The sequence below is a fragment of the Barbus barbus genome (assembly GCF_936440315.1).
Source record: "Barbus barbus genome assembly, chromosome: 14".
Lineage (NCBI taxonomy): Eukaryota > Metazoa > Chordata > Actinopteri > Cypriniformes > Cyprinidae > Barbus > Barbus barbus.
The window spans coordinates 22,641,622-22,661,206 of NC_136742.1; the positions used below are offsets into that span (position 1 = coordinate 22,641,622).

The window sequence follows — 19,585 nt, forward strand, 5'->3', positions numbered from 1 at the left end:
GTTGACCGCGGTGACCAATAAGATACGAGATCGTCACAACACAGATTCAAAAGTGACCAATAAAATACTACCATCTCTTTTCAACAAGGCTCGTGTAGATACATGTCTTTTAAAGGGAGTTATTAGTTTAGTTTGTCACGAGTTATGAGTTTATGACGTGTTTTGAGTGTAATTTGGTTTGGTTAATCATTACAGCGCGACTGAAAGCCATTACACAAATGTGCTCAAAACCTAAATTAATAATATTTTGGTGAATTTCCAAGCTTAAGATTCGGTATAATATGATTTTTCCCATAGCTGTTGGGCATACAAGTGAGCACAGAAAAACACGCATACATTTACAAGACACAGCTATAAAATGAAGGTAGGTAGGTAGATTTGAACTGTGCACTCAGAGTAGTTTCATGTTGGGGAAAGTTGTCACATGTTTTAAATGCTGTATATTTCTACAATTAGTTAGTTCAAATAATTACTTGACATTTTACTTTGTCGCTTTTTAGATTTAACCGAAAAGCCTATGCAGGTTTCACTGTGAGAACTTACCCCATACTGGGTATATTGTGACAGAACAGAATCTTTGAAGCTGTCTGTTTTTAACAACTAGCCCTGATCCAGCCTATATACCCTGTTAGAATCAAGGATTGTCCAACTTTAAAGGTAGGATTAAACTGTTTTTATAGCAATTTTGGGTTAAAAGCACTAAAATCCCCTATAAGAATCTAACTCTTTCCAACTTTTAAAATGTGATAAAACCACTGACACAAGCTGGCTCTTTAATGCTTGCCTAAAGTCACCTAACAGATAAGGAAACTTCATGATAACCCAAGAACATCCCTTGACTGTCTGACCAGGCTGTCACTCCCACATTCTCACATAATAGAAAATACTCAACCAATTATTTTCTTCTTATTTTATTTCTCTTCTAACTATAGCAGCACCTATGTCTTATCAGTAACCAAAGAATTTCTCATTCCTCATCCAGTTAGTGTCCTGAGATCTGGTCCAGCTTGGTTTCTTTGTGCTACGTTTCCCAGCCCTTTCAGATCTAGATCATTTTTGTCTTAATTTATTCAAATAAATGTACAATATGTGAAAAAATACAGCTCTGATTGAAACTTCCTTTGTATTTCACATATTTTCGGTAAATTCAGTCATGTCTTTGGGTTATTCTGCTGAAATCAATTAAGTGTCTAGTGTTAATAGTCATCATTGGAAATTATTGACAAGGGCCTCCCATAAAACATGGTGGTTTCTCCCACAGGGACGTGGACATGCCTCAGCGTTCTTCATCACCTCATATAACAATAAAACTTTGCCCTGGAATGATGAATGAAACAACACTCACCAGAGAGGCCCCCGATCATTCTGCGTCACGGAGGTGAATAAGCCCACTCATATAATTGCATATCTTGCGTAGAACTGACTTCAATTTTACTCTGATGCGGTATCTCACCACAATGCATTCAGCTGCTGGTTCTGTGATTCAGCCACTGCTATAATATGATGTGGCACAGAATCTGATGAGTTCCTTTGTAGTGGCATGGCGCATTTTTGTTTGTTTCTGAATAATCTTTCATTCCAGTCTTGCATGGAACAATATGCAAATACATGGGACAGGGACTCGGGTGATGGGTTATTTGGGTTGTTTATGATTTAGGAATGAATTATCAAAGACTGAATATTGGACGCATTACATTAATAATTGTGATGCTTATTGGTTCATTTACTCAGTGGCGCAAATGCATGACACATGTTTTTATAATCACTATGTTCATTTAGAGATTAATTACAAATCAGGATTTGTGTTTATTTTTGCATCTAATCCATGTTATTTAACAGCCTCTGAAATGACATGATTAGGGAGATCAAAGCAAGCTATTGTAGCTTAATGGGTGCTCTTATTCAGATCTATATTAGCTACTGGTCTTACCCAAATGAGTTTATTTTTCAACAGGATTTTCCTAATGCTGAAACACAATTATACATGCCCATTCAAAGTAATTATCAGCTAGAACACAATGTTACAGTATTTCAATTTTCCTGAATGCTTTGGTAGAGGTGGTTTTTTTTTTTAGTACTTTGTGTGTGTTTTTTTTTTTGCTCATATATGCTCATTGTATAAGACTCCAACATCCCTGCTGGAAATACAAGGTCCAAGCTGGTTTATGCTGGTTTGGTGCTGGTATTGAACTTGAAATTAGGACACCGATTTGAATTCCAATTGAATAAAAGGAAATAGAATTTAGACATATAACAAGAAAAGCAAGGTATGTCAAGATGTTAAATATTGGCTTGGCAAAGCCTTGTCTGAAAGATATCAAGCATTTGAAGGTTTTGAAAGATGTTACAGTTTATAGATATTTATATTACGCATCTGGCAGATGCTTTTATTCAAATTCTATTTCATTTAAGTTATATGTTTTATGAGTTCATGCATTCTCTGGGAATCGAAACAACCATACTATACACTACACTATAGGATCTACACTATAAATAGAATTTTAAATGGATTGGTATATATTTCATCATATTTTGTAAATGAACTTTTGTGGACAGGAGTGGAAATACATTTAATGTACAAATACATTTTTCTCAGAATAGCAATTCAGTTAATTCCTTTTTCTGTCATTCATATTTAAATTTGATTTCAACTTGTGGAGTGTTGCCATTTCTGTTCAGTTCTAATTCAAATGGCAACTTCTATACTGAGATGGAACCAACAGCGTGTGTTTTAAGGCTGAGATGATCTCAATTTGACCTAAAAGCAAATACATTTTATTCAAATTCTGCATGAAAGCAAGTTATTTGTATAGCTGTATGATTCATAATTCTTTTTGTTAGTGCTCTCCTCATATTCTTGTTGGCACAATCCTGTCTTTGCTTTGCGGTGGATGTGAAGTCTCATCGTCCACCGAGACTTCTTTTTGCCTCTGGGAGATTTTGTTTTTCTCCTCTATGCACCGCTCAACTGTAAATTGCATTTTGGGCTTAATTTGCAATTCGCACTCCCAAGTCTGTGCTTAGCTTGTTAAAGGCACGTTATCTAAGTTTCTGATCATCAGTTAATTAATGGGAACTCTGTTTGGACATATACAGTCAGTATGCCATTGGATAAAACCAATGAATTTTTAGTCCGTTGCAAATTGAATGATGTGTATTTTTAGCCCAGGTCATATCTTCTGGGGTGGGGAAAGAGTTGACGTTGGTAGTGTCTTGTACGTCAGCCTTGACTAAGGGTTGTATGGTTGTCCAGGTTGTGCGTAATGCCCTGCCTTGGTGTAGCCCCATCCACAGACACTGGGGGGCTGAACCAGAGGAAGGGGTGTGCCGTTATAAGAGGGGAGAGAAAAGGAGCAGGCAAGCAGTTGAACAAACCAAGAAGCTGAAGATTGGACATAACCGCCACACCTCAAGACAGAAAGTGAGAGAGAGACTGAGAGCAACCCGTTACCACAGACGACAGGTAAAACAAGGTGTCATGTGATACCTCTTTTGTATTTTTGTATTGATTCTAATTCCACAGTGAAAGAATGCAGATTATACCTGTTTTGTTGGGCCAGTTGTTTTTGTTTTGTTTTGCCTGATGTGACAAATATTTTGTGATTACTCACTTTTTTTGCTTTATATTAATATTTGTTTAAGCAAAAGTGACTGCAGTTGCCCTCACAGTCTATGTTTTTCTTATGGCAGTGCGATTTAGGCTAATATTAATGTGACGAGCTCCCTGGATGACATTTTAATGATTAGCACTGCTCTGTAAATAATCTTTTTTCCATTACTCATAGTTTTTCCGCATTAATCATCTTCATGGCCACCAGTTAACTGACATTATCCTAGTGTTTTTTTTGTTTTGTTTTGTTTTGTTTTTGCTTGCTTGCTTGTGAAGTTTTGTTAATTATTTACATTTTTGTTTGCATTTATTAAATTATTTGCTTAATAAGCTACTTTTTCAAATGATGTATTTCTGTGTAATAACAGAACAATATGTCTGGATTATGTTTGTTTTGGAGATGTACTGTTACAGACTCTTTCAAATTATTACTCCACTTACAATTGATTGAAATTGCATATAACACTCTAGACGACAGTGCTAGACAAATGTATTTCATTCAAAGCTTTGATCACAGAGACCCGAGTGCACTGTTTGAAGTCAGTGATGAGGGAAGCACAGCTATTTTGACTATCCATTTACTTCTTTTTTTTTTTTTCTTTTTTTTTTTTTGCAGCTGTAATTAAACTAAACTTAACACAATGTGTCCCGAGGCTCCCTTTAATCAACTAGCATAGCATTTTGTGCGCAATGTTCATTCCAATATTTCATGTAATTACAGCCTGCACAGAATAGCAACAAGTGCGCTATTCGTTTATATGAATGTTTCCAGCTTTTAAGATGACAATTCATTTACTCTACTAAATAACACGATCAATAATAGAAAAACTGTATATCATATACTGTATATCTATATATTGCATGGTTTAATCAGTTACCCGTAATCCAAGTTTTTTTTTTGTTTTTTTTTTGGGTGAAGGCAAGGAACAAATATTAACTAATTAATCAGTATGTTGATATTATGTTAATTAAATTTTTATTTTTAATTATGGTTTATTGTTAAAGTAGATTTTGTTTTATAAAAAATATATTATATATAACAATACAAAAAAATATCAAATCATATATTTATCAAGCTAGATAATGCTGAATTTCAGATAAATATATATATATATATATATATATATATATATATATTATTTTTTTAACTTTATTGATTTCCATTATTTTTATATTCTGTATGAAGCACTTCGTACTCTGTAAGAAGCAATCCAATATCTTTTTAAGGCCTGCAAAATGAAATTTGCACATATATTTTGAATCAATTTCTATCATTTAAATAGGTCTTTTATTTAGCTTGTGTCATTGGACTAACTCAAGGCGTACACCGCGTCTAAATAAATCTTCCAAATTGCACATATTATGCATGCCATAATAAATTCATGCAACAATCCTCTATGAATTTAAACATAAAAACCATTTGTCTAATTTAGCATAATTATTTTACAACTTTGCACTGCATTAGGGAAACTAGTTTTCCTCAGATTAATTACCTGAGTCATGTTAAATAGATTTTTACCCTAAAATCCATTAGAGCAGAAGTGTTGCATGGATAATTACGTACATCTATCAATTAGAGTTGTATTCTCTTACGCGGGCAAGAGAAAATCTATTAAATCAATTAATGCTCTGGATTTCCAGAAGCTGTCAACATTTTAGCTTGAGCCACATATTCAATATTAATTGCAATGACAAAAACAATTGTACAGAGTCGAAGTATCACTCAGAGAGAACCAGTATAAGGTCAAATCTGCCATATCTGGTGTTCACTTTTTCTATTGCTTGTAATTATGCAGAATTGTGACAATTGATTGTATTTTATTCCATTCACATGATCTCAGCCGCTTCTGAACTTGAACTATACTGTATATACAGCGTCATAGTATCTCTATCATACAATAGCTGTCCTCAATACTGCTTAGTGCATTCTTATATGATGGATTATGTGCCATGCATAGAAATTTCATACTACACCTCTACAGCTCATTGCAATCATTATTATTCAAATACAACTTTTTCTGAAGCTTGTGTCATTTTGAATTGGAAATCGCAAATGCTGTGAAGAAATAGTGACTTTCCGTGAGTCAAACAATCTAATATATGTATCTGGCTATTTACTTCCACCACTGCTTTTGATTTAAATGGCGGCGACAGTGGCATATATTGCATTTTCTTCTCGCTATTGAAATATCATGTTGATAGTCCTTCAAAAATAAAGAAAGAAAGAAACTTTTCACTCCCTCCCCCCATCTTTTTATGGTAAATTCTCAGCTCATTGTCATGGCCACGGGGAGGATAATGCAATGATTGCTGCTGTTCTGCCAGTGAAGAGGCAGTGTGTGTGGAGGGGAACCATGATCATCTGCAATGGGACTGCAGACTCTGAGCCCTCTGGCAATCATTGTGCTCTCAATTAAAGTAACCGTGCAAATCCCCCATTCCTCAATGGAAATGGTTATGACAATGAGAAGAGCCTAGATTATTTTGATACAATGCTATTACGAAGGACAAAAAAAATTGCTTGATATAGCAAACAGGTGAGCTATCATTTACCGTGTAATAAATCCGAGATGAAGTGCCTCCCCATTCAAGGGATGATATTAATGTGGATGAGAAATGAAAAAGAGGTCATGGTCCTCCTTCCATCTGCTATGGAGCAAACACACAAAAGTAATTATTATTTGTTCATTGTTGACATGTCATGACACAGTTGACCAATGAAAACGGTAATGGGAAAAACAGAAAGCAGAAGAAAAGCAGCTTTTCCAGAATCTGATGGTGACTCAGTTCAGGCGTTTGTGTTTCAGCCACGGCGCGGGAACAGAATGAGAATAGGGTTTGGTGTTTGCCGTGGAGGTGATACGATCAGGTGTCTGTAGGAGAGGGCGAGCAGACCGGTTAAATCAGATTAGTCACATTCCCTTAGATTAGTCAGAGACTGCGGACAGAGCACCTCTTCTATGAGCATTGCATTAGGACTCACAGGCATTCTCTCAAAAATTCACCCCCTAAATATTTTGTCATAGTTTACTCACCTTCATGTCAATCCAAACCTTTTTGTCCAAACTATAAAAGTCAATGGGGTTAAAAACAACCAACTTAAATCATGTGGACAAAACCCCTCATAATGCATTTGTATTTTATCTATTGCTTTATTCTTTATCGTTTATTTCTCATATTATTTATCTATTAAGATTTATTTTATTTGAATATATATATATATATATATATATATATATTTTAATGACATACTGTATATCCTTACGTCTTCTAGAAATTGGGGTCTACAAGTACCTTACCTTACACCAAACAGGACACTTCCATCTCTCTGCTAAATAATAGGCACAGTTTTAGTATTGCAGATGACTGTTGCTGAGGTTGATGCTTTTGCACTTTCCCTCCAACTGTTTTCATGTTTTCCATTATCTCCGACAAATAAGAGACTGTAGCAGGGGATGATCGTAAAAAAGTTCCATCAAATCACTCTTCAAATTGAACTGTATTAATGATGCAAGGGATTTAATTGGTTGGAAATTTTTTTGGTGCCAAGCTTTTTGGTAGTCCTTCCCTCAGAGTGCCATGTCCACACGAGGGGCTATAATTATATATACTCTTTGCTCACTGAGCAGAGACATCTCAACATGCTTTTATTGTTAACTTTTCATCACTGCTCTGGAGTTCACCGAAAGATTTTTGTTGGCTTTCATCAAAGAAAGCTTTTAGAGACGAGAGTACATGTGTGCGTTTCTCTCCTAATGCAGCCATGACTAATGTGTGCTGGCGCAGTGCGTGAGTCAGAGTTTGATGGAAACTGCATTCCCGGTCTTTCTCTCTCGCACTCATTTCCTTCTTATTATGCCACACACACTAATTCAGATATTAATTAGGGCCTATGATGAGTTTCCTTAATGAACTTCAGTATGTGTGGGGAAGAAAAAAAACAACAGATGGTGGCTTGCAAATGTTGACATATTTCAGTGGTGACAGTAGTGGTGGTGATCATACCTTATACGTTCGTGTGAATTTTTCAAGTATATTTTATTCACTTTGAGGGATCTGTGTTTGTTGAAATTGTCGTAAGGCGATCTTATCTCTAGAAGCACATGTGTTTGGCTTTAGGGAAAACTGGACCCATTTCTGGGTTTATCTTTAAAATGCCTGATTATCAGTCTTAATATCTGGGATTAGCAGGAATTCGTTTAGCTGATTGACATAGGTTAAAAAGGTTTTTCCAGAGCTGATTAGCTGCAGGTCAAATTGACAAATGTGCACATACAAACCTGTGAACGTCCTTGTGAAATGTACTAGACCAAGAGTTTTCAACCTCTATAGATCCAGGAATACTCTGGTTCCCAAATGCGGTTTTCGCAGAAAAAGAAAAAATTTTGCTTCCCCAAAGAACCTTTCAGTGAACAGTACAGAACCATTTTTTCTTAGTGTGTAGAACATTTAAAAAATATAAAAAACACTTTTCCACTATAAAGAACCTTTTTATGTTATGGTAAAGCTCCATGAATGTTCATAAATATCAGAACCTTTTAATAGAAAGAAAAAGTGAGAGAGTGGGGATTTGGTATTATTTCATAATTGCTTTCATTAAGAATATTGCTCAATTAGATCATGGATTATTAGCAAATGTTCATTCAAATAATTAGAAAAAGTATGAAAATGTATGAAAAGACTTTTTTCACTTTTAAGATTTTTTAATGTCTCTGATCACAAAGGCTGCATTTATTTGATCAAAGAATACAGTTAAAAACAGTAATATTAAGTAGTATTATAATTAAAAAAATAAGTTTTTTTTTTTAAATAGGCTATATTTTAAAATGCAATTTATTCCTGTGATGGCAAAGCTATATGTTCAGCAGCCATTACTCCAGTAAACATTGAAATCATGCTGATTTGTTGCTCAAAAATATATTTCTAATTATTATCAATACTGAAAACAGCTGTGCTGTGTGATACTTTTTAGGATTCTTTGACAAATAGAAAGTACAAAATAAAAGCATTATTTCAAAATGTATAAATGTCTTTATTGTCACTTTTGATTAATTTAATGCATACTTGCTGAATAAAAGTATTAATTTCTTTATAAAAAATGCCCCCAAACTTACATATAGTAAGTAATGTTAAAAGTATTCTCTTTGGCTGAAAAACCTAGTACTGAGCTGTAAAATGAGTTTAAGAACTAGGCAAGATGAAATTTAATCAAATTAGAATCCCTGATGTAGCTTAATTGCTTTGCATATTCCATTAGTTTTAAGATTTTTTTTTCTGAATATCTTGGAGCCTTAAAATTTGCTGTTACTTTATGAAACTACTCTGTCTCAGCCACTATAAAGTTCTTAGAGCTTCTGGAGAATCATTCATTTATTCTCCCCTACAGAAAAAGTTCATGTTATAAACTGAAAATCGAAGAATAATTACCAATGAAACATCTCACCCCTCTACTCTTCTCTCTCCTTCATCAGATATCCCATTGGCTACTCTGACTAAGCTCCTGCATCATTTGTTTGTTCCGGTGTGTGTTCCGTGAAGAAGTCATGAAGACCCCATTTTGGACCCTGCTGCTCTTATGCTTGTGCTCCTCGGGTCACAGCGACTGCCAAGGAGACTGTTTAACTTGTGGACTCATCCTACCTGAACACCAAGCATTTAATACATTGGTAAGCACCACATCTAACTAACATAAAACTATTAATGTTCGTGGTTTTGAAACAAATTGTAAGAAGTCAGAGCTGACAGCAGGAGTGGATGAGAAAACTGTGAAACAAATTAACTTTGTTAAAAGTTGCCGTCGCTGTCATGATAGTGGCTGTAATCAAGCTTATAATGACTGTTCAGACCAAACAGCTGTGACTGGGGTGATTGGGGTAATGTCTGCCCATAATTGGCTGCTGTGATGCCGTCAGCAGCTGATGTTGTGGGTAGGAGTGATTGACACTTGGTGGAGGCGCTCTTGCCATGACCAGATGGGTCCCTGTGGGCATGCTTTTGCTCTGTGACACCACAGTGGTGTCAGACGTTAAAATGTCATGAACAGATTATACACAGACTCAGAAGATAGTGTATTCACACTCACATCCAAAAAGGGGGTTTCACCGAAGAACCATTTTTAGTTCCCTAAAGAACTTTTTTTCTTGGTGTGAAGAACATTTTAAAAACCTAAAGAACCTTTTTCCACTATAAATAACTTTTTGTGCAACGGAAAGGTTCCATTTATGTTGAAAGTTCTTCATGGAACCATCAATGCCAATAAAGAACCTTTTTTAAATGTATGCATGTGTGTTATACACATCTGTATTTTGTAACAATCCCAATATATATTGTGTCTTCTATCTTCTATCTGAATGTTTTTGCCATTTGCCTTCAACATTAAATTTCGCTCTGGCCTATTACTTTACATGCATTCCACTTTTATAAGCCCCTATTCAATTTATGGTTTTCTCCCTATACATGGGAGATAAAAAAAAAACAGCTCACCCGCTACGTACACGTCCTTAAAAAGGGCATCACATGAACATATTGTGGAAAGAACCTGCATTTGTCTACAGCTGGTCACAGACAAAATGATGATTTTTATCCCATTCTAGTCCCTCAATTATCATATCATTTCTTGCACCAATGCCACATATCATTTCACACCTCATTGCAGTGGTAAGACCGTTTGTGTGCAGCATTGTGCCACTAGGAATGTTTTATACTCAGCTTTTCTATTAGAAAGGGCAAATTCAAATCTTTAATAAAAACATGATAAATTTCCAACAAAGGAAAAACATTATTCTTTTTATAATGAACGAAAATTATACAGAAAATAAATAAAAAATATAAATGAAACATACAAAACAGGAACAAAGACATTTCATATAATTTTACAAAAGATTTATTTTTCAAATAAATGCTTTTCTGTTATTTGCACTTTATCAAAGAATTCAGCAGGAATAAATTACATTTTAAAATATATAAAAATAGAAAATAGTTATTTTAAAATGTCAAATATTTCTCAGTATTACTATTTTTACTGTATTTTTTTTATAGGGAGAGCACTTTCAGTACAATTTTACCAATATTTGTCAATATTAGATAAGGAAATGTTCTACTCTAAAAATATTTTGTCATGTAAAATCTCCACTGTTTTGCAGGTATGTATCCTGGAATGTGAGGCACAGGCATCTCCTGCATTGACCTGGGATTTGTGTTACCAGGCAGCAGGTCTGAACCAGCTTCCACTACCATTACAGGAGGAGAAAACATCAAAGCGCTCTGATGATGAAGCGGAGCCTCTGGCCACAGTGAGCATAGAAAATGACAATGGTGTTGAGTATACTGAGGCTTTGGAGCGGTTTCAACATGCCGCGCAAGCGCTCCGCAGCCAGCAGCCTTCAGAGGAGGAGGAGAAACTGCAAATTTCATATGACCCGGACCTTGACCTGAGGACAGAGGAGGACCAGGATGGTTTAGAAGAGAAGAGCGGTGAAGCAGCCGTAAGCATATCCAAGCGATTTGGAGGCTTTATGAAAGGTCGTCACGGTTTCCGGAAGTTGGTGAGCTCCGGAAGGCCTTTGCAGAAACGCTATGGTGGCTTCATAGGGATAAGGAAATCTGCCCGCAAGTGGAACAACCAGAAGCGTGTGAGTCAGCTACTGAGGCAGTACCTGAGCTTGACGGGTCGCTCGGGGCGTTCAGGTCACATCAGCAAACTCTCCACCAGAATCCGAAGACAGAATGAAGTTTAGCTGGCCTTAGAGCACAGGCCCTGGTCTTTTCACTTACCTCAACTCAACTGCTCATCAGCCATCAGTAACTGTGAACATCTATCATTCACCTCAGCCCAGAACTAGCTAAATCTGTGTTTAATCATAGAGGAGGAATATTTTGTATAGCGTTGGTTTTTATCATTGACATTTCCATGGTGCCGTTTCTGACATCAAAAACATCTCGATCAAGTCGTTAGGACAAACGTTGCTGATGAGAACTGATTGTTCATTACAGAATCAAAACACCTAGAATTAACCTTGAAGCATTGTGAAAAAAATAAAAGGCAAAGCAGTGAAACTTGAATTGAGCACGTAAATCAGTTTCCTAATGAGAGCTGTGGCTTGTAGTGGGGTATGGGGTTTTCTTGTTCTGTGAGAGAAAAGCACTTTATATTTTAACCTTGCACACTGTGTTGTGCTAAGATTGGTTGTTTTGCACACGTCCTTGATGTATACAACTGTCCTAAAAATTTACTAGAGCAATCAAATGAGTTATCAATATCGATAGGTGATTATATGTAGTACAATGTTTAAAACGATAATCTTTATGGGCTGTTTGAGATTTTTTTTGTTCAATGCTGTCCCCTAGAGTGTACACTCGAAATTATGCCCTGTATTTTTGGAGAGGGTGCTCGCTGCAGAGCCAAATGGGAGGAACTGGAGCTCTAGCTCCCCCTCGCTGGAGGTAATGGGTGGAGATAGACACCTAACCACACCCTAACCCTACCCCTTACCCTATCGCTAAACATAACTCCACCCATTATTTCACACAGAGGTGGAGCTGGAGGTCATTTGGGTCTGCAGTGAGCAGTACTAGTATTTTTGTGGAATACCATACAAAAAAATCCTGACAATCACAGAAAGTAGACGACAACTTTAGGCTTTGTAATCAAAACCTCGGCCCTGCATGTTAGCCAATCAGAAAACGGGAGGTGGCTTTCTGCCAATGGTGTGAGTTTGGGGGCGGGATTACCCAGTTTGTCCTAACTATGAAAGATTGGAAGTGTTCAGAAAATCAGTTTGAAAACAATTCAGTCATTATTATTGCAAATCAGTTTGGTGCAAAAAAATGGCACCTTTGATTGGTTCAAAAAAAAAAAAAAAAAAAAAAACTTGATTGTAATGGCATTTCGGTTTAGCATGTGTTCCAGCTTTCTGCATTTGTTTATGCATGGACATACAACTGAGGTCATCTTTAGTGCTTGACAGACGCTCCCTCACATTATGAGTTTTGAAAACTGACACCCCACAAGTAAAGAAAGAACTAGCAGATAGGCTTTCAGTGTATTTTACAGTATTCTTCATATAAATGTACAGTTTTGTGTGTGTAGACATCTTGGATTTGTGAATATATTTCATTTCAAACACATTCTGCAAGCATTTTTCAGAGAGAGTTTTTTTTCTTTTAATCCTTTCCACTTGTACATGAAATGCACACAAAAGGCCAATAAAATAATTTTACGATTGTTCTTGTTATTTGTCATGCACAAATGACAAGCTTTTGAAATTGCCATATTTTATCTTGTGTCTTTTAATCGTACATCTTTTTTTTTTTTCAGTATGATGTTACACTTTCAAATCCTTTTAGATGATCCCAAGGGGATGAATCCAGTATTGTACAAGACCTTAACACTTTTTGGAAGGATGACAAGAAACGTACAAAAGGAAACAATATTCAGTCAAGCTCCCTTTAACTCTCCAATAGCACTTTGGTATTCAATCAAAAGGTTATAGCTGCACTTTTATCTCCATCAGACAACATACTGTGGCCAGCATCATTCACATCTTTCACTCAACACCACTGTAGCTTTATATCTGGCAGTTTAGATTGATTAGGAAGCGCTATGGCATACGACCTTAGTCAAACCTTGCGAAACTCAAAAGTTGTGACTAAATTCAGAGTAAATACGTAGAAAGAAAAGACGATACATGACATTACACTGTTGCACCTTTCAGGCTAACAAAACGGCAATAGAAAAACATCATGAAAATGCTCAAAGCAATACATTGTCCACAGTATACAAAAATCAACAATCACTTAAATATCTCAGGTATGGATGAAGTGCAGGACTGGGGTAGAAAAACACCTTGATCAGATACAGGATTACACTTTAGTCTCGTGAGAGGGCAGAATTAACCTTTGAAGGGTTGGGATCCTACTACTCCACAGTCTCAACAGCTAGTACCAGCGTTCAATTTGTGGGAAAACATAACAAAAACACTTTGAACTCTGGTAGGAAAACAAAAAAGGTAGAAAAGTGAAAAGACGGGTCCTCTACAGTGCAGGAAAGAGTTGGAGGAAAGAAAGAAAATGGAGATTCTTCCTTGCCTCCTAAAGTCTTTTTTGTTTAGTCAGGGAACCGCTGACAGGCTTTCTTCCAGCGGCAGGCGGTGCACCATTGGTCCCTACGCTCCACGCCGTACACTTTTCGGCACTTTTTGGCCTCACCTCGGCCCTTCCTAAGGACATAAAAAGAATAAATACACATTGAAAAAAATGTGGTGTTGTGGCGTAACATACTGTATTCAGAATGATCAGTCATATTAATAATTATGACTTCAAAACATACCATGTTAATTGCACTAACAGAGATTTATCTTTGCTTAGAGATATTTTTCAACAGAGCTACAGAGGGCAGCATTTAACTGAGCATGATCTAATACCTGAATGAACAGTGCCCTCTGGAGGGAGATGCACTCATGGTCTGTGATCTGGTGGGGGCGCTGTTCATCTGTAGCCACTGTTCTCCAACACTCACTGACCGGCTGCGAGATGCTGGAATCTACAGATCAACATAATAATAAAAGGACAGATGGCATAAAGTGTTTTAAAATGCACCATCTATGACATTAACTGCTTTTGGAGAGGCAGACCAACCTGAGGTTTCTGCTGGACATCACCAGATGGGGTCCAGCTACAAAAGGTGGGAGACCCTGGAGAGACCGTCACCTGAATGGGTGCGCAGGCCTGCAGAAAACAACACAGTGATGGAAAAAACAAAACACTTTAACATCAAAGTTTTTTTACAAGATTTAGTTTGTTTCTATAATGAGTAATAAAGGGATAGTACACCTATTAAATAACATCTGTTCATTAGACTTAGATCAAAACGCTACATTCATATGGATTTGTTTTTAGGATGCCCTTTTAACCTTTTTGGATCTTCTAAGTTTTGATTACCTAGACTTTTAAATAGAAGAACAGAAACCTTTCAGGCTTCATTAAAAATATCATAATTTGTCTTATGGGTTTGAGGGTGAGTAAACAATGACAGCATTTGAATTTTTTGGTGAACTATACCTTTAATTTCAAAACTGCATCATATAATCTGTTTTAGCCATTATCTCAGCTGATCTGTACCTGATAGAGATGTTCAGTGTGGATCTGCCACACGCTGCTTGGAGCTGATTGGCTGAGTGGGGTTGACTGGACTGGAGGATCTTGGGGTCCTGGGGTTGATTGGCTTTGTGTGGAGCTACAGGAGGTCCAGGCTCCACTGGAGAAAGATGGTGCAGGAGATGGAGGTGCAGTTTCCTCATCTTCAGAGGAGACCTCTGTGTAGTAGAAGTCTTCCTCCCTATGAGACTGCTCTGAGCCCCCACTGTTTGAGAGAAATCAAAATAAAGGGAAAAAATAAAATCCATTATTTGTAGGTTATTTTCAGGCCTAGTAAACCATGTAAACTTGTAGAATTATACATGGTTTTTCAACATAACAAACACTGACATTGCTTAAAGATGCTTCATAACGTTCCTGTGCCGTCTCAGTTGTTCCAAGAGTTTGGTGTGTGAGGACATACTCACCCCAGGTGAAGAATGCGAATGTGTCGTTTCATTCCAACCCGTGATGTCAGCACTTTCCCGCAGCCAGGCCACAGACACCTGTATGCTCCCCTGCTCAAGCTCTGAGAATGAGAAAGAAAAACAAAGAGTGACTCAGTTGTATTTTTAAAACATCAGCATAAAACGCTGTCTAATCACCTTCAGGTTCTGCAGTCTGACAGTCTTCTCATTCTCACCTTGCACCTCCTGGCCTCCGGCTCCTCACATGCGGCTTGGTCCAGCTCCATGTGCAGTCCTTCATCTGTCGGTTGGCCCCGGCTCCTGTCCATCTCGGTGACCGATGGAGAAGGGGCTGGGCTGACATTGCCGTGGTCCCAGCTCCAGTAACCACTGCTGCCGCTGTCAGACAGCTCACCTCCGCAACACTCCATGTCCCCTGTAGTCACAGACAAAAAAAAGGGGAAGTGTGAATAACACGCATAACCATACAGCTGCCAAATTAATTGGTGGGGTGTGTGTTATACTGTTTAATGAAACATATAATCACTTTATAATTAAATGTTAGATTAAAAAGTTACATTAATAAAGCTATTTTTTTTTAAAGTGAGTGATACAATCACCGAATTGGTGAATTAAATGTTAGGTTGCATGTTGTTGGGTTGTAATGTTGCGTTGCATGTTGCATAAAATCGTATAATATAATAATTAAATATTTATATAATTCAATAAGTGTACCATTAAAGAGAAATTAATAAGACAACTTTTAAAAAAAATTACATGTGTGACAGGGTTGGGTTGCACAGTTGTAATGTTGGTTTGTATGTCGGACTGTATAAGATATGTATAAAATGTTATATAATCATCAAATATTTCTATAATTTAACATAACCCAGATGTACGGTACTGTACATCTGTAAATAACCCATTAAACCTTCATCTGTACATAGGACACATGCACATTCACAGTTCTGTCTATGGTCATGTCTCTTTTCTGTATATTTTTATTTTTATTACTATTGTTATCCTTAATTATTGTATATTCTCTTCATTAGTGTTCTTTATCACCTTAATTATATGTTGTCTGCACTATGTTTGTACTTTCTGTACTGGAAGCTCCTAACACCAAGACAAATTCCTTGTGTGTGCAAACACACTTGGCAATAAAGCTCTTTCTGATTCTGATTCTGATTCTGATAAAGTGAAATTCATAAGACAAAAAAATAAAATTGCTAAATTAATTGTTGGTCTGCATGTTACACTGTGTAATAAAATTATAATATAAAAATTAAATAAGTATATAATTAAAAAGACATTAATAAAACAAAATACAAAAAAGAGTGACAAAAAAATATAACTCCTAAAATAATGGTTGGGTTGTGTTTTATACTGTATAATAAAACTAAAACATTTAATATATTAAATAAATATATAATTAACTGTGTATAATTAAAAAGCAAAGTAATAAAACATACAAAAATTTAAAGACTGACAAACCTAAAGAATTGCTCAATTAATTGTTGGGTTGTGTGTTATACTAGATCACGGAAAATATACAAGATGCACTTAATTAAAAAGTAAAATTAATAACATAAAATCATTTGAAACAGCAAAAATATAAACAAAAAGTCTACCAAATTCTAAAAAGATACTAAATGAGACTGACGAGACTTTGTTTAAAATAAACTGTCTGCACTGGTTTGTCAAAGTGCTCTGTGTTTGGCAAAGTGTGGTTTGCAAAAGAAACCAGTTCACCTGGTAGGAGGTCCCTCTGCGGGGGGCTTTGGACCACTGGACTGCAGGACAGACTGGTGAGCACCATTGCAGCCATGATCTCATCCATCTCCACCGACTCAGGACTTCTGAAATAAGGCAGAGAGTAAAAACTGTTGACACGACTACATTACACTGCATTACAGATCTATGAAGTAAGAATGCCCACAATAACGTTTCACTATTATCACACAATATCTGTAGAGTAATTCTGCTCTAACAGAGTCAGGGTTATTCTAAAGTGAAAAAGGGCTGGTATTACATTATATTTAGAAAACAATGAACTAGACAGATGAAATGGATCTGTAGGCTAACCTATAAGGTAAGTCCACACCGGAAGACCGTGGGAAGGATAGAAGGTTTGTTTGCTGTGCGTTTCCATCGGCTGACCACTCTGTCCCTGCATTCAGCTTCTGCACACCCACCCTTTCTCCCTGGCCACAACACTGCATGTAGACCTGCAGGATTGGAAACAATCACTTACACACTTTCCTTTATCTATGTATAAGTTACAAGGGCTATATATCATCATTTATTATGACACATACCAATCCGTCCTGCCCTTCTGTGCACATCGATATTGTGTCTAGTCCTGCTCTGGATCCCACCAGTCGGCTTTGTCTCTCCGCAAAAAAAGCTAGAAAAAAGGGAAAAGCATGTTAAAACACCGTGCATTTACAGTGCATGTTTTCATCTAAACGCAAAGCTGGTTTATAACAACTCACAAGCTCTGCTTCAGCGCCACGAGGCCATGCAAACGTGGAAAATAATAAATAAATAATTTAATTTACAAGCAACACCCTCTATTAAAACCTAACGCATGAGACTTTCAGAATAAATTAATTACTCATATATGAGACTTACATGAGAATGACAACAATGTAATGTAACAATCAAAAAATACCTTTAGCGAATACACGCGATAGATTTTTGCAAATAGATAAGCAGCGCAGTCGGATATTGCTCGGTGCCTTTACTTTTTTTAGGGCAACACACCCCCTGACTGTGAGCCTCTCAGATACTGTAACTCCGGATTTAGGGAGTGAAGTCATTGAGAGATACAAATCCCGCATCGGAATTAGGATTCATCATTGTGACTCGTGTTTTGAATCCATTCACTAAAAAGATCCGATCACTGATTCGTTCTTTAGCTCCATTCTATTGATTGAATACACGGTAGTGACTCAATGAATCATTTACTCAACCGATTCGATGTATCGTATTTTCATCTATTTTGACAAAATTCCATCTATTTGTATTGCGAATTTTTGACTTTTTGAACGTATTTACCAGCTCATATCCACATTTACACTTATGTTTTGATTCTCGCCTCGATCAAAGATGACAGGAAATAAGATGCTTGCTATAACAGCATATCATTTACACAAAGCCAAAGCTAAAACAAAACAAAAGTTTGTCTAAAAACTGCTACCTTGCAAACACTTTGCATTTTCTTGAGGAAATGCTATTCTAGTTTGAATATTCGGAACCGCTAAATTACACTGTGCCATTTGTTTAATCCGGATCCACACTTTAGCTGTGACTCTCGTAATGGGCGTTTACATCGAGCAAAAAACAACCTTCCCACTGGAGGCGGAAGCTGCGCTCTGATTGGCTGACTCGGTTCCCCGAAGGACACACCTTCGCCCAACAACGTGTGCGTACACGAGTTTCTGCTCAACCCCCATTTATGTACACAATCCAGTAGGCAAAACAACAGACAGTTACAATTCAATAAATCACATTTGTGCACATTATTCTTGAAAATGCAGATATAAAAACCTATTAAGCCACATGCATTAGATTGCCACATTAAAACTGATTATTTAAAACAGCGTATTTTCTCAACACGACCGCGGTTGGGTTAAAATCATAACAGTTCACATAAACACCAGCTATACGATTTTAGTTGGAAAAGTCTGTAGACGTGCAGTAAAATAAACACTCTCAATATCTGCCATACCGTCACTGAGAAACCGGCGTGTTTAGTGATTTTACCTTGAATGTTTTCGTAGGGAGAGATGCCGCTGTCTGCTGCTCACCCGCGCTTCTCTGCCGTCAGTCAGTCGGGGGGGGCTGCCTTTGCGTCGCGCTCGCGCAGCTTACGTGCCCTCATATTACTCACGTATGCCAAATGACAGCTGCTTACTGCAACATCTCACAGCCTTGTTTAAGTAGCTGCAATATTCGTAGCATTATTCCACTATTTTGCACTGTGCAGGGTTTATTTATTGCATTTTACTGTTGTGGTGCTGTTTATAGGCCTATATTAAATTATGTGTGTGTGTGCCTGTCTGACCCTGGACCACAAAACCAAGGGTCAATATTTTGAAATTGAGATTTATACATCAGCTGAAAGCTGAATAAATAAGCTTTCCATTGATATGGTTTGTATTTGACTGAGATACAGCTATTTGAAAATCTGGAATCTGTGGGTGCAAAATAATTAAGAAAATAGCCTTTAAAGTTGTCCAAATGAAGCTCTTAGTAATGCATAGGCCATTACTTATAAAAAATTAAGGCTTGATATATTTATGGTAGGAAATTTTCAAAATATCTCCATGGAACATGATCTTTACTTAATATCCTAATGATTTTTGACATAAAATAAAAATCTATAATTTTGACCCATACAATGGTTGGCTATTGCTACAAATATACCTGT

At 36.7% G+C, this 19,585-nt stretch overlaps 2 protein-coding genes across 3 annotated transcripts; one reads left to right on the forward strand and one right to left on the reverse strand.

The window, feature by feature from the left end:
• Positions 1-1,227: 1,227 nt before the first annotated feature.
• On the forward strand, positions 1,228-12,832 carry LOC306880585 (prepronociceptin-like). Its single transcript, XM_079434200.1, has 4 exons — positions 1,228-1,378; positions 3,283-3,463; positions 9,082-9,276; positions 10,753-12,832. The coding sequence occupies exons 3-4, from the start codon at positions 9,154-9,156 to the stop codon at positions 11,344-11,346; spliced, it is 717 nt and encodes a 238-aa protein (XP_079290326.1). The 5' UTR covers positions 1,228-1,378; positions 3,283-3,463; positions 9,082-9,153; the 3' UTR covers positions 11,347-12,832.
• On the reverse strand, positions 12,641-18,995 carry LOC306880584 (zinc finger protein 395-like). 2 transcript variants are annotated; one of them, XM_079434199.1, is made up of 10 exons: positions 18,919-18,995; positions 17,469-17,557; positions 17,236-17,378; positions 16,903-17,009; positions 15,387-15,586; positions 15,172-15,272; positions 14,729-14,969; positions 14,246-14,335; positions 14,032-14,150; positions 12,641-13,827 (listed from the first exon to the last, which is right to left on the reverse strand). In XM_079434199.1, exons 2-10 carry the CDS (start codon positions 17,493-17,495, stop codon positions 13,716-13,718), a joined length of 1,140 nt encoding a protein of 379 aa, XP_079290325.1. In that variant the 5' UTR covers positions 17,496-17,557; positions 18,919-18,995; the 3' UTR covers positions 12,641-13,715. The 2 variants fall into 2 exon arrangements, with proteins under 2 accessions (XP_079290325.1, XP_079290324.1); XM_079434198.1 differs by lacking the exon at positions 18,919-18,995 and adding an exon at positions 17,825-18,045.
• Between the last annotated feature and the right edge of the window lie 590 nt (positions 18,996-19,585).